General features: G+C 46.5%; 1 protein-coding gene across 1 annotated transcript in view; it reads left to right on the top strand.

The window, feature by feature from the left end:
* Positions 1-7,698: 7,698 nt before the first annotated feature.
* The window catches only part of GRHL1 (grainyhead like transcription factor 1), a 46,256-nt gene continuing 38,438 nt past the window's right edge, over positions 7,699-15,516 (top strand). The window contains exons 1-3 of the mRNA XM_075707553.1: positions 7,699-7,718; positions 11,405-11,591; positions 14,625-14,695. Coding sequence (XP_075563668.1) covers positions 7,699-7,718; positions 11,405-11,591; positions 14,625-14,695 — 278 coding nt within the window. The remainder of the gene's footprint in view (positions 7,719-11,404; positions 11,592-14,624; positions 14,696-15,516) is intronic.

Genomic DNA, 15,516 nt, shown 5'->3' on the forward strand with positions numbered 1-15,516 from the left:
AGTTGCCAAATCTATTTGATCAAAACCAAAATCAACAGCTGTTTCTAAGCATTATTATAGACAAAAAAAAATGGTGTCCGCAGACTTTAAAAAGAGTAATAGCTTCTTTCCTGAGCAAGGGCTTCAGTGAGATGTAATCTGGGAAGGTAATCAGTTCAGCAGGTAGACTCTGAGTATGATGGAAGGGTTTAAAATCTGTTGCAGTTCAATCTGTGAAGCTGTTGTGTAAAAATTGAGAACAGGCGAATGATAGGAGAGGAGACGTGCTGCCCTACCTGTCTGGAGCAAACTGATAAAGCAGTATTTCACGCATGGGTAGAGCAGAAAGGACTATTAAAGGTAAGTTGTAATAGTTACTTGCAAATACTGGCAAACCAGGAGGTTTTGCTGGCTCGGTAAAGGCAGGAGGTAATTGAGCATGGTGTCCTGATTTAAGGTGACAGAAAAGACATCGTTTGGGTGAAAGTTTTTACTTTTTCAGGTATTTTAAGTACTTATTGTAGAACAGGGACTCAGAGCAGTGGTCCTGTAATGTGATTGTAACATGCAGATGAGAAGGTGTAGTTTTAGCCGTGCAGAACTAAACTGTGCTTAATGGAGGAAGAGGAAAGAGCAGACTGAGCTGTTACTTGTATGTGTTAGAGACTTCATAAGTATGTACAGTTTAGTATGTCTAAATCTGTTGCCACATTGTGCTAGATACCTCAGACTTTTAACAAGACGTGTCTTGAACTGATGTTTACATTAATGGACTCAGAATATACCAACTTGAATCTCATCTTGTGTGTGGTGTTTATGTTTTAAAATTAGCCATTATCTATTATGTTTGCCCTCACCTGAGTGAATTACTAAAGCTCGTAAATATTTGGTAAAATTATTCATTGTTCTTGTTTTAGATGAGTATTTGTATCAGTTTAAAACCTACAGAGTATAATACGCATTGTGTTTTCAACAGTGCTTGCTCAAGTGACTGAAAGTGTCTCATTCTTTTTACTATAATATCTGTTAAAGTTTTGAATTAACTATCTAAAAGACACCTTATTATATATAAAGGATTCATTTAATTCAGAAGTCTTTATTTGAAAGACTTATGCACTTAATTATAGGTATACCTTTCTTTTAAAACTACTGTAGCAGTAAAATCTGAGCTTCATAAATTAAAAATACTGTGCTCATTGTTACATTGTTACAAATGTAACAAAGCTCCCTTAGATGTTAGAATAAATTAAAGCTGTACTTTAATAAACTGGAATAAAGCTTGCAGTTAATCATCAAGAGCCATGTGCCTTCTGGACACATAGGTTAAGAGACCGATTTAAAAGTAAAGGGTGTGCCCCTAAAATACTTAATGTTAGTTCTATCCAGTTTAATCAATCAACACTTACGTTGGAGTAATGATGTTTAAGAAACTGATGAGCCACAAGAGTGCCTTATCGTCAGCAAAGTGTAGTTGAGCTCCCTTGGGACAGCTACTTTGAGTCCAGGTAATGTAACCCTGAGGTGGAGCGGCGCTGGTTGAACAGACAGCTACCAGCCGACAGCTGAAGGGGAGGGTGTCTGCCGCAATCCAGCAGTCCCAGCCACCTCCTCTACCTACTTCGAAGTTACAGCTCCTTTCTGTAACTATTTGCTGAAAATGTCCGGGGAAGTGCAACTTTCCAATTGCTACTTTTTTGTACTTCTTCCCCTGGAAATTTTAAGTAAAGAGACTCAGTTTGTTTCGTTTCTTACTCTAAAAGTCGAATGAGGGTTCTTAAGTATATAGATCAAGGCAAGTGGGTTTTTTTTAGATTAGACTTTTAAAACATTATATATTGAGAAGATTTAGAATCATTAAATAATTATTAACTTAGATAATAGCAAATCAGTTACTCTGAGACCTTGATGTGCATTCTGAACTGAATTTAGGCTTTCTCCTAGTTTGTGTGTTATATTTTAACACACTGGGTTTTTTTCTATCTTTAAGAGTGCAAAAGTAACCTTGCTTTATGAATTCTCCTAAATAATGCAACCTTTCTGTTGTTTCAGTGGAGAAATATGAGAGAGCGCTCATTTTCTTTTGAAAGGTACAGCCTTCAGCAGAATTGGAATTTCACCTTACTAATTTTTCACTACCGCAGTGTGTCTGCATTCTCAGTATCAACTTACTCTCAGTCAAATACATTTGTCTTTTTAAATTTCTACCATTTTCCAGGCATGAAGGAGAGATGTTTGACTTTCTCCTTAACCTCTTACATAGAGTGAGGGTCCTGAACCTGATTTAACCAGAGAATGAGAATCGGCAAAGCCCTATGCCTACAAGCAATACTAGCCTAATTTATTGTCTGTAGTGTGTTGTATGGGCTTTACTGTAATTACATCTTTCCTAACGTATTTTTAGCATGACCCCTGAAACAATCATGTTTGGAAGCTTTGAGAAAGCTTTGTGCAATGTTGCAGGCAACACAATGAATAACTCGTTTTCTCCTAACTTCTTGGGAGGCTCAAAAGTCCCTTCCTCGAAATGACTTTTCTCCCTGTATGGATAAACAAGACTTTTGCTGATGGTCTTGAAAAATGATTTCAGGGTATTTATGGAAAGGTGTTAAGAGGATGTTTTTGCAGGGCTGGGAGCAAAAGGGCCAGGATTAGGGCTTTTGGAAGAGGTGAAGTCTGGAAATGTTAAGTCCCTGAATGAGTGTCTGCTCCCTGGTTCTTCCATCCCTTCCCCATGTCAAGTTGAGTAAGTTTTATGCTCCTTCACTTGCAGAGAAGAGTCAGGATAACTTCGATTAATGAATCTCCTATTTTGATCCAAAATTACATGGGCTTCCCAGCACATAGTCATACGTATTTCCTGGCTGAGCATGTTAGTATGTGGATTTGCCAAGGCAGTGTCTCCTGCTGCATTTGCCCTTGCACTAAATGCAGAATGTTTGCTTTCCAGTATCTCCTGCACAGTTACTGGTCTTGTTGCTCCTCACATGTGAAGCTCCTTTGTTCCTGGCCAGATTAGATGAGGGAGAGCATAAAGGGGAGGCCAAGACTGGAAACGGGCATACGTGAAAGAGTATGCCTCGCTGCTGCTTATGCTAGGATGCTGCTGAAATGGTGAACAAGAGAGTGGATAAGGATTGGCAGAACAGATGACGAATGCTTGTGTCCTCACGTGAGGTTATAGCTGCCCTTGTACAACTGCTAATGGCAGGATTTCCAGAGCCAGAACACTCCTCCCTGATTCTCAGCATCTATACTCTGCCTCCGGCAGCACATCAGGTAGTTTTAAAAGAAAATGCAAGCACATTCCTCTAATGATTTCACAAGGCTGCTTGGTGTTGTAGAAGTATTGTGTGTCCACTCCCTGTTGTCCTAGCAGTGGCTTTGCTTATCAGTTGCGGACCCTGCCATTGCCTCGTGAGAACACCATGGAGTGTGTTTAGTGTCCATGCTGCAATCCGAAAGCTTGATCCGGATCCTTGGGAGCTTCTGTGCTGCCTTTTCATGGGGGACGCCTGTGGTGGCTGTCTGAGCGAGCATTGCCTGCCTCTGACAGGGCTGCCTGAGGGGTGCGGAGTAGAGGCTGCTGCGAGAGAGAGGGGTGAAGACACCACCTCTTTACGGGCCCAGGGAAGAGAAGGGTGTCCTAAAACGATATCCAAGTGCCCCAGCTCTCAAGGCCAGGATATCAGACTGCAGAGCCAGTGAGTTCCTGGTGAGCCGTCAGCTCCTCACAAGCGAGGCAGGCTTCACGCCTGCGGGCAGGCTGGTCCTCGCGCTTCTGAGCAGGACTTCGACCGTGGTCCCTCAACACGGCGCAGCAGGGTTCCCCATGACCACCACTTGCAACTTGCTCTGACGCTAGGATGTGAAGGAATCCACCTGGCCCGGGATCTCATCAGCACAGTAAGTCGTGATATGTTGATACAAGATCGTGACAAAACATTTTTGTTTACTGAACTGAAATCCGTGCCGTTTGTAACTCCTAACTGGGCAGCTGGGCGGTTTCCGTGCTGCAAAGCAAAGCGGATTAGGCGGAGAACAGTACGCAGCGAAAGAGCTGCACATGCTGTTCTCTTGCTACACCACTGTCAGCCTGTGTGGCAGGAGCTATGTACACAGAAATCAAACCTGGAGGAAGCACAGTACTGAGCAGAGATGAGAAATGTTCAGTGAGACTGGTTAGCATGCTAAAGATTTTTATCATTGATAAAATTCTAGGCTTCAGGCTGACTTCTTAATATATAGGCTACTGCAAAATTGATTCATTTATGTTGTAGTCATTTCAGAGTGTCCTCAGTCAGGCTGATGGAGCTGCATCTCCTGCCCCTGAACGGTCTGTATGGTCTCAACAGTTTCTGCCTTATCTTTAGGGCTAAGTACAGAATTAGAAGGGCAATCTTTAAAGAATGCCTGCAAGATTGCATATAGGGATATGACTGAAGCAAAACCAAACTGTTTCTTTTCCTGTTCTGTATTTCACACATTGTGCTTTCATTTATTTCTTTACCCTCCCTCCCCCCCCAGCTTTTTCCATCTCTTTCCTATAAGGCATTTCCAGCTTCCTTTTCCACTCTCACTGGCCTTTCTATTTCTTTCCACTGTGCCTGCTTTCACCTCACTTCCCAGTGAGTTCATGAACCTCTGCCTGGGCTTTTCTCTTTTTTTTTTTTTTTTCTTCAGTTCTTTGATGCTGTCAGGTTAATTCTGCGAGGGTCAGTGATCAGCTTCGGGCTCACTTTTCGGGCTCCATCATTAGTGACCACAGGCCTGTTGCAGAAGAGAAGAGCTTGCCCAGCGTGCTGTGTGATGGAGAGAAGTATGGAAGATTCACTGCTCCTTACAGCCAGCTCTGCAGTCTGGCCCTTGCATCTTAGGGTTCGGATTAAGTAGAAAGTATCCTGTTTTGACTCCCTGCTGTGTTTTGTGAAATCAAAAGTACTGTTACGAACTTGATGCAACTTGTTTATTACGCGGGTGTGAATGGCCAGTGCGTGTAGATGATAATTATCAGGTATGAGATTTTAAAACCCTATTTGTTAGGTAAGTCATAACAGTAGCTAATCCTTGTCCAGAATAATTCCCAGTTTCTCTAGACAGCGATGTCAAAAGACACACTAGGAAGAGGTGCAAACATGCCGAGACAGTGCTTGGCCAAATGGTTGCAAATGGCAAGTGAGTTCGGTGGGGTTCCTTGTGTGTTTCGAGTGGGATTCATTTAAAAGGAAACAAATACGTGAAGAAGGGAAAGAGGACGCTGAAGGCAGGACCGAGGCAGAGGCTAAGGTAAAGGGAAGGGCATGAGAGGTGGAGGAGAGCAGTGAGATCAAGGTAAAAGGGCTTGAGCGAGGGACGAAGTTGGAGTGAACAGCAGTCAGCGCAGGGCAAGGGAAGTCCTGGCAGAGCGCTGCCGCGTCAGGCTGGCATAGCTTTATGCCCGAGCCAAAGCTCTGCTAAATCCCTTTGTGCTTCTTGCCTGATTTTATTCAGCGATGATGCAACCCAGTTAGTGACATCACAGAAATACACCTACAAGTGGTGTTACAGAGTCTAGATTGTGACCGGCAGATTAGTCAGCTGTGTCACAATCCGGTGTTTATATCATTGTCTCCTGAATGTGGAAGTGATTGCTGTGTTGATAACTAAGTTATCATCGGCGGCCCAGGCTGTTAAGAAAAGCTGTCCCTTTTGCAGAGGCAACAGCTTTGATTTATTTATTTATTTGATTTCTTTGGAATAAAATGATGGTAAATTCTTAACTAGACAGTAGTAGAAATGCCAAGCATGGCACATTACTAAGATTTTAGCAATTCGGGTGCAATGTAAACATGTGACTGAACTTCAGCACGTACTGCATCTGGGTCACTTAGAGCTACAGGGTAGTATTATATTTTTTTGCTTATGAAAATGTGCACATGTGCCAAAAAGCAGTGATTGTGTCTGCACATCCCAGAATTCTACAAACAGAAGCGGAGAGCGTGAGGAGTGAATAACACCTGAGAAAGTTAGCAGTCCTTTCCTATACTTGCAATTTTGAGCTGGTTTTGTAGTTTGTATTGGAAACAAAGCGAGTTATACTCGTTTGGAAAAATGTCATTTTCTGACATCTTAATTGGATGACACTATTTTTGTCATAGGCGGGAGCAGATAAGAAATTTTCTTCTACGTAATCTTTAAAGTCTAATTCAAGTGGGTTAAAAATACAGAGTACCTTTTATTGCATGTCATAAAGAACAATTTACATCAGTTCATTTCACTCTGTAAAGCAAGATCTTACTTCAGTAATGGTATTTATCTTTTGCCATCCTAATGGCAATGTTTGCAGATTCAAACAAAGCATTTTCTTTCTAGAACACTAGTTGTAATCCAGTCAGAGGATATTAAGCAACTTCCAGGATTAGACCCTTAGTGAAAGTTTGTTCCCTTTAGTTTCATATTTCTCTTCAGTTGGCTGCTTGAATTATCCTTCTATAATTTTTCATTGGAGTATATCCCGTACAAATACGGAAGAGATTTTGACCTAGAAGGACAGACCTCTTATTAGTGTGCGTACTTTTAAATTACAGTAGCTATCTGAAGCATCTGGACATATGAGAGATAGCATTGTTGCTATATGGGTTTAGATTCAACTTGTTACTTAAACAAGCAGCCTCCCACCCTTATTTCTCAAGGAGAAACTTAAGATCTTTCTGATTTAAATTTGTGCACGCCACTTCGGATATACCCAATGTATTTGTAATGCTGCTGCAGTTGTTAAAGCAGAGGATTTAGATGCATTTCCAGCAGTAAGTCCATCGTAAACCTGCTTCTCTCCAGACCCAGGTTCGCCTGAGGCGCGTAACGATGCTAGGATCCGCTGTGCTCTGGCAGTCGGCGCAGCGCCCGCGCAAATTAACGCGCCTTGTGCCGTTTTTCGACTTTCCCAAAAAACGGCTTTAGTGCAGGAAGAAGAATTGAGGTTATACGGGATGGGAGAGGGAGAAGCGAAACCCATTTCTAGTGCGAAGACGATCCCAGGGCGCCTCCCGCGTACCCGGCCGCTTCCCCCGCCCCGGGCCGGGGTCCCGGCGGTGCCCCCCGCAGCGCGGCCCCGGCTCGGCGGGGGGCCCTGGCGCCCCGGAGGAGGGCTGGGGGCTGCGGTGCGAGTGCCTTAGCCCCCGTGACCGCTTCAGCGCAGCGGGAGAGGTGAAACCTGGGGGAAAGGGGCTTTGTTCTCCTCAGGAAACCGCTCTTTGACAGCGGGGTGCGCTGCTGGCGGGGCGCCGGGGCCCCCAACCCCGGGGGAGCGCCTTCCCCGCCAAGTTTTACCCGTCCCTTACTTGCGCCGTGCCCAGCGTTGTAACGAAGGGGCCGCGGCCGGTATCACCCGCTGCCCGGCCCGGCCCGGCCCGCCTCGGTTCGGCCCGGGCCCGCCTGGGCGCCTCTGCGCCTCCGCGCCGCCGCCCCCCGTCCCCCGCCGAGCCCCGCACCAGCGCCGGCACCGCCCCCCCGGCGCCCGACCGCCCAATGGGGGCGCGGCGGCTCCGCCCCGCCGTCGGCGGCAGCCAATGGGGAGCGTCGCGCGGCGCCCGTCCACCTGCGGCTGCGGGAGCCACCTGAGCGGGCGAGAAAAGCCGACAAAACCCGTCGGTGCGGCGGGCTGCGCGCTGCTGTCTCCGCTCGCCCCCGCCTCGCCCTCCCGACCAGCCGGGCCAGTTCTGCCGCCCGCTGCCTCCGCCAGACATGACACAAGACTACGACAAGTGAGTGAGGCGGGCGGGGAGGAGAGACGGGGGGGAGAAGCGGGTCCGGTCCGACCGGTGCTGCTGCCCCTCCGGGGGGCTGCGGCGAGAGGGACCCGCCGCCCGCTCTCTTGCGGGGCCGGGCCGGGGGGGGAGCCGCTGTCCCCGGGGGCCCGCCCCCCTCCATCTCCGCGGAGGAGTAACCGGAGGCTGCGGCGGGGCGGTGCGAAATGGCGGCGGGGGGGGTGAGCCCCGGGGGGGCCCGGCGGCGCAGCGGGGCGACCCCGGCGGCCACCCCGCCCCGCGGGGCGAGCGGCGAGGCAGGGCCGGCTTTGAAACCCGACACCCGCAGCGAGGCGTGGGTCAGCGCCGCCGCCGTCCGCCCCCCGCCCCGCCGCGCCGCGCCGCGCCGCGCCTTAAATGCGGGCGGGCGGCGAGCGGGCCGCGCCGTCGGGAGGAGCGGGCGCCGCCGCAGCGCCGGGCTGCCCCTCTCCCGGGGGCTGAGGGAGGCGGGCGGAGCCGCAGCGGCCGGCTGGCCCCCCCGCCGGAGCCCCGCGCCGCTGCCCGGCGGCGGGAGCGGCCCCCATGGACTTCTACGAGGCGCACCCCTCCGGCAAGGTGGATTTCGGCAGGTAAGGGGGTCGGCGGGCGACCTCGTACGATAGGAGAGCGGGCGTGAAAGGAGCTAAAGCGGAGCCTGAAGCGTGTTTTCTGTCACCTCGCGGTGTTGAACGCCCAGACGACGCCTTCAGCGGATCCCGTGCTGTGTTCGCAGGCGTGGGTCTGCTGCCGCGCTCGTCACCGTGTCCGGCTGGAGCCGGTGGCCGTGGACGCTGCAACTTGATAGAAGTCGGGATAAGTCTGAAGTGATTTGAAGAACCGACTTTAAAATCACTGCGTTTTGAATGATCGGTGACTCAAATGCACTCATTTCCTAGGGAAAGCATAGGATTTTGACCACAGTTGTGGGTTTGGTTTTTTCGTTGTTTTTTTTTTTTTTTTTTTTTTAAATATGATCCTTTCTAGAAGGAGGACTAATGCAGCACCTCGCTAACTTCACCCTGTGATTAGGATTTTTCATCTATTTTTTTAACCTCCAATGACGCTTAATAGATGAGGCCCTAGTAATTAAGGTACACGCGCTTCACTTTTCTGGCACGTAGAAGCCGGCGAAAGAAATTCCCTCTGCTGCCTCAGCATTAAAGGTGTGCTCTGTGCAAAGACCAGGTGTAAAGCACAGTGTGGCTGAGGATCTCTTAAGGTCTCGAGTTAAATTGCACGGTGAGGGAGAGAAAGGCTGGGTTTTGGATCAGCGAAGTAAGTAGGAATAGTTGCTGTGATCTGAACGCAAAACATTGTGGGCTGTGGGATCCTTGCAGGTAAAGAGAGAGTATCTGCTTTTTATAATATTCCTCTGCTTCCGCTTCAGTCACGTAGCAAATAAAATTCAGAAATAATTAAAACTCAGTAGGAAACTTTTTTCCAGCCTTTGCTGGACATGTCTACTACTTTGTGAGCAGATCCACGTGCCAGTAATCTTGAAACCTAAAACTTCGGAAGAATAAATGTTTGCCTTCTCTTATTAATATGTTCTCATTTTCCTGAAAGAAGCTGTGGTTCTGTTAAGGGATTGAGTTACTGCCAAACTGTGTGCTTCTCTTGATAATTCTGCAGATAATTCTTTCTACGCTGCTTTTAGAGGTGTAGATTACCTGTAGGGCAATGTGCATTATATTTAGGTGTTGCAATGACAAAGAAATCGCACAAAAATACGTAGTTTTTGCCTTTGCTGCATTTCTGGTTAGTGGCTGCTTTAGTTCTCGATATTTTTGTTTTTCCCTTAGCTCTCTTTCCATGTGAGCATTGTGTTGTTGGAGGGAATCAGCTTAGTGGTCTTGTGAGTCCCAGTGAGGCTGACTTAGCCCTTCAGCTTGGCAGGGGCAGATCAAGCGAACTGCACCCAGGATACTTCAGTTGCCTTTTTCTTTCTGAGTCACTTTAACTGAAGGATTTACCCATTTGCTATGGATATTGAGGTTTCTTTTATCACATTGTATAAGAATAGGAGCGTGTACCATGTTCCTAAAGAAAATTCCGCTTTATCTTCTGCTGTGCAGCCTGATAGAAAGTGGATGTCCTCGATACCAGAGGTATCTGCATTTTGGTGTCTGCGTCCGTGTGTACACAAATATGTACGAAGACCTAAAGAAAGGGCTCGGTGCAAGAGCTTGCTTCTTTTGTTATTGTTTGCTTTTTTCCAACTGTATAATACTGATTTATAGCCACAAAGTGCTCTTACAAGTCCTGGAAACTCCCACTCGCTTTAAGCGTCTTCAGCTCAGCCAGGCTGTCCCACTGAAGCTCAGCTTACCCCTTGTGTAACTGATAAAGGATCGAACGCATAATTTGCAAAGTGCTTTGCAATCTTTTTGGTAGAAGGTGGTCATAAATGTAGGATACTGTTAAGCTGATTATAGTGATTAGAGTATTTCACAACTTTGTATTTCACAACTTTTTGTATTTGTAGTGTATTTCAATCTCTGAATGCATCTGGATAAACAGATGAAAAGAATGCTTATCTACTGGGGAAGGGGTGTGATGGTGGTGGGGAACTGGTTTTTGTGGGGTTTGGTTTTTTTAATACTTACTTATTTCTTTTAAACTCTTACCAATTCATTAAAAAATGCCGAGTTTGGGAGTATTTAAGAAAATAAAAAAGCCTCCCTCCTTTCCCTGCCAATCTGCAGTAAACTAATGTTACACTTGTGCTGGAAAGAGAACTGTTTGAACTGGTTTAAAAGTCAGATTTAAACAACACTAGCTTGAGCTGACTTGAAAGATGAAGCATATATTTTAGCGATAGAACCAAAGTATATTAAGTTGTCTAAGCTGGTAGGACAGCATTTTCTACAGATGTCCCACTTTCACCTGTGGGCAGAAGGTCCAAGTTGTCTTGTTCACAGCAATCTCAAGATGTTCAGAGTAACTATAATTTTTTTTTTTTTGTATATTACAACATAAAGGGAAAAACTCCAGTTTTTCTCTTTTTTTCCCCAGTCACCTGTTGAGGGTGTTTCCAACTAGTGTCGCAGATTATTTCAACAGTAACCAGGCAGTAGGTCTTTTGGCTTCCCTTGTCAGAGAAATTCACTGCCAAATTGATTTGAGGTCCCTTTGACCAATTTCCCTGTGTAGTCTATAACTAATCAGCAGCTTCTAGGTGGTGTTTTCAGAGGGAAGATACCTTCTGAAAGCTCTAGGGGAAAGAGATGTTTCGTTAATTCACATTTTCTAGTCCCACATGGGAACTGGAGCAGGTTGTGGCTTGGTAGTCTTACGTAGGATGTGCTAGAGGTTTTGTAGGCGGTAGGCCGGTAAGCGCATGTAACCCTTTCGGGGTTGGATTCAGAGGGTGAGCAGGTCAGTAGTGCTTTTAAATGGCTTTGCGATTTTGGATAGATTGGTGTAATCCAGCTGAGTTTGGTCAAATTAATCCTGATTTACACTGAGCGTGAGTGAGATCAGAATTAGGTTTCTGGGCTTTTTGTGTTGACTAATCCTTGTAGTGCACTGATTCAGAACATGAACCTGTGAAACTGGGGCAGCTAATTTTGAAGAACTTCAGGAATGTTTTTCATGTGTTCTAACAGGTGGATTTTTTCTTTCTTCTTTCTTTTTTTTTTTTTTTTTTTTTGTTATGATTCAAGTAAAAGACCCGTGTTGGTTCTTCAGAATGACTCTCTCTACTCTCAGAGACGTCCTTACACCAGTGAAGATGAGGCCTGGAAAACCTTTCTTGAAAATCCCCTTACAGCAGCTACCAAAGCTATGATGAGCATCAATGGTGATGAAGACAGCGCAGCTGCCCTCGGACTGCTGTATGATTACTACAAGGTAGATTGGTGTGGGTATGGTCTGGCAGCCAGCAGAGCTCTTGTTCCACCTGTGGAAAAGGTGTCATTTGCTGGAGGATTTTACAGAAGCTATATCATGAGGACTTTAAACTATGCGGGTTTTAAATGGAAAAAATTCCATGTCCCTTTTTCTGAAAATTGGTTTATTTTTAGATCAGTAAAATAAGATCCCCTGGATCTTAATGTAATGGGTCAAAAGCTTCAGTTGCACTTTACCTGTCAACTCCAGGAGGTTCTGCAGGAGGCAATGTATTATAGAAGTAGTTGTGCCGAGTGAGACTTTGGGAGCATGTCCCTATCTGAATGGAAATATACATGGAGAAGGAAACTTCTCTTCTTTTGCTCACGTGATCCCTATTCCGGTGGAACCATTGGCTTTTGCTGGGGCTTTGATGTGCTACCTTAGTCTCAGCTGATGCTAAGCTAAACCTGCAGTTTTTGGTGGTGTGTGGGGCAGAAGTGTCCACCTGAAGGAGTTGCTGTCTGCATCCCTCTAACCTTCAGTGAGCTTCAGCTGCTGTAATCTGTTAATCCTTTGGCAGCTGTGGTCATCTTCCCCAGTGTTCACGGTCTTCTCAGGGACATGTGCTGTCCTAGATGTTCACAGGTGAATCGAACACTGTCAAACAGGTAACCTTCTGGTTTGTGTGGGATACATCTTGCTGAGCTTTCTTTCCTAAATACCAGAAGTCTAAGCCAGGGTAGTTATCTCTGCTCCATGTCCAAGTCAGTGGAGACCAGCAGGCATTTCCAGGCAGGGAGGCATCCTGCTTGTGTTAGACACCTGCATTACGGTGGCCTGGCTCACCGGGTGGAGATGCCTGTTTTTTCTTTACTGAGCATGCAGGGAGGCCAGGAGGCTGACTTGGCTCGCATGCCGGATGCTTTGGCTTGTGTCTTTTAACAGTAGTGAATGCAATTGCAAGCCTTGGTATGCTCTTCAAGCACAAGGAGAGGCTGCCTTGTGCATACAAAATCTTTGCCTCTCCTTTTAGGAATTGAACACGTCTTATGTATCAAAATGTTCTTGTAATGCTTAATATGGAGATTAGCACTCCACACACACGACAAAATGCCAGAAACTCACTGATGTGGATGTTATTCAGCTAGTTTTGTGAGAAAACCGGCTTTTTGCTTTGTCCCTGCACTTGCTATGCTCTTAGAAAAAAAAAAAAAAAAAAACCAACACTTTCACCAGAACAATTTTAATCCACAAAATAAATTTTGATTCCTAAACCTGTAGATTACAAAGAGAAGGTTGATGTTGATCCTTCACGCTTGGCAAAGCAGAAGGGATTTGCTGTACATTAATGTCTAATTCGGGGTTTCCTCTTATGTTTGGGTGTCAGTGGGTGTACAGAAAAATCAGTGGGAGAACAGGTATGCTGCACACTTGAGTGAAGCAAAATGGTTAGAGGTTGAAAGATTTATTGAGGGCTGTTACGAAGTAATGCTAGAGGGGTGATGTCTAGGCATTTCTAATACACCCCCTCACGATATTAAAGGCAGCTGATGAGATCACCTTCGTATTAAAAAAAAAACCCAACAAACCCAAACAACAAAATCAAACAATTTGAGTTTTCTTCCATTTAACTAATGGGCTCTCCTGATTGCTCAACTGTGGTTAATAAGGCCTTATGGGAAACAAATTTTTGATTGAAACCTAGAGTTTAGGAGTGTTGGGCTTGAGGCCAAAAGCAGCTTGGAAGACCCTTGTTTTTCAGTGACTAGTTAGTGTCGGCCTCCTAGTAATCTCCAGGTAGAGGTTCTCCAAATTTTGCTGGTTACCATGGAAAATCCAACAATTCTTGTGTTATTGGAGATTCGGGGACTGTTTAGAGAAATATGCTGTTCATGCAGGTATGCCATCAGTTAGCAGTAAAGCGGTGGTTCCCCACGTTGCACCCAAGCTGGCAAACACGGGCAGTATTTGAGCAGGCTTCGGAGGAGGAAAGTGGTGGGAGTTTACTCCTCCTTACACTGCAAAGTGTTTGCTTTGCTCATTCAGGAGGTGTGTTGAGGGTGACAAAAGTCCTGGGCACCGTGTGTGTGTTTGCAGAGGAGCTTGTGTGGACTTGCTGCGCTGTGGAGGGGACCTGAGCACCACGGGCTTGTGCCTGTGGTGGCAAGAGCCGTTCGGGTCACTGGGGTGCTGGCTGCGTGCTCTGGTGAACTGAGCTGCCGTAGGTCGAGGAGTTCACCTTCTTCTGTATGCCTTGACCTTGCATCATGGCTGGGAAAATGGTGTACGTCTGTGTGTGGACGAGGTGGCTTGTGTGATCGGTGTGTGGTGTTTTCAGGGCAAATCCTGTCCATAGCATAAAATACGAGGAGCAGTGTTGGGCTGTCTTAAATCCAGAGCGCTGGTGGTTACGTTTCTTTTATAAAAGATTTAATACACTTTGGGCCAGTGTGTTGTACGTGGCCACACACAAAAAATGAGCTGTAGCATCCCAATACACTTATTGACCCTGGTCCTCCCCAAATCCCCTCGTCTCCAAGGAGAAAGGAAAGCCTTGAGTGGTCTTTGAGGAAGTGGTCTAGAGAGCACTTGTTCATGGGGAAGGGGCTGTGGAGCAGCGTCCTTTCACAAGCCTTGAGCTCATCCAGCAAGCTGAACCCTGCCAGCCTGCAGAGGAGAAAACCGGCACTGCCAGTGCCAACCTTGGGGGCTCTCCTCCTGATCCTGTTCACTCCGGTGCTGGTGCTCCAGCCAGGGATGGCCAGTTTTCTGCACCGGTTTTCTCACTGCCTGGTGCTGGCAGGAGCGCAGGGCTGGCACAGCTGGCCAGGTCAGCTACACAGGGATCTGGGGGCATCACCTGGGGCAGGCCTGGCATCCCAAAGCCATGCGAACATTGGTCAAGCTATAATGCTAATAATGACTGCTATCAGAGAGCAATGCTTTCTTCATTTGACCAGATGGCTGTGTTTTGAGGAGCATTTTTTGGGTTTGTTTTTTTTTTTTTAATGGGAGGAAGAATGCAATTGTAGTATGTCTTGTATTTCCTAGGTTCCAAGGGAGAGGAGATCTTCGACAGCTAAACCAGAGGTAGAACATCCTGAGCAAGACCATAGCAAAAGGTATTAGTTTTTATTATTGTGTGTCTGCTTATCTCCCTTCCCTCCTAGACCACCAAAGCTGCTGAAGAAAAGTAACTTGCTGCACTGCAGTGTTGTGCTGGAAGAGAGAAATTGTTTGCTTTTACTCTGTGCCCCGAATTCCTCTGCTACCCCAGGAACAGGATGGGGGTTGGACCATGATGTGGAGAGCTGAGGCCCAAACTGCTTTTCATTGCCATCCATCTGCTTTCTATGTACTGGTGTTATACAGTCAGCGTAGCAAAAGCTGCTCTTGTTAATGCTAGGCACAGCCTGGTAGCACAGGCACCCCTTCCCAAGGCTGCAGAGGTGGCTGGTAACCCTTTTATTTTTGCATGCAGTTGCATCAGTTGCTCACTGCTGATTTTGTTCTCAGTCACCAGCAGCACTGCTGCTTCGTGCACGGGCTGATAGGGAAGGAGTTCAAAGTGCTTGTGATTTAGTTTTGGTTTTGTGTTGTTTGTGGACTTCTTTTGTATCCTCTGGAACTCCTTTCTTTCTTCCTTTTCCTGCCCTCCCTCTCTGGTGCCTCCCAAGCAAAAGAAGATACTGATTAAGTAAATATTATGAATGTGAGGTTCATTCAAGCCAGGCTTCCACTCCTACCATCCTCTTCCTTTGGACAGATTAGAATGCTTTAAGGACTTGAGGTGAGGTTTTGTGGTCTGGCTGAGCCAATTGAATGGCTTCTTGTTGAGAAGAGTGGTCTGGTTCCCAGCCACGTGTTCCTCCTGCTCCCCTCATACCAGCTCTGGTCTTTCACTGACCCATAACCTAGCAGGAAAAAAAGAAGTGGCTAGTTT

The sequence above is a fragment of the Pelecanus crispus genome, chromosome 3 (assembly GCF_030463565.1).
Source record: "Pelecanus crispus isolate bPelCri1 chromosome 3, bPelCri1.pri, whole genome shotgun sequence".
Classification (NCBI taxonomy): domain Eukaryota; kingdom Metazoa; phylum Chordata; class Aves; order Pelecaniformes; family Pelecanidae; genus Pelecanus; species Pelecanus crispus.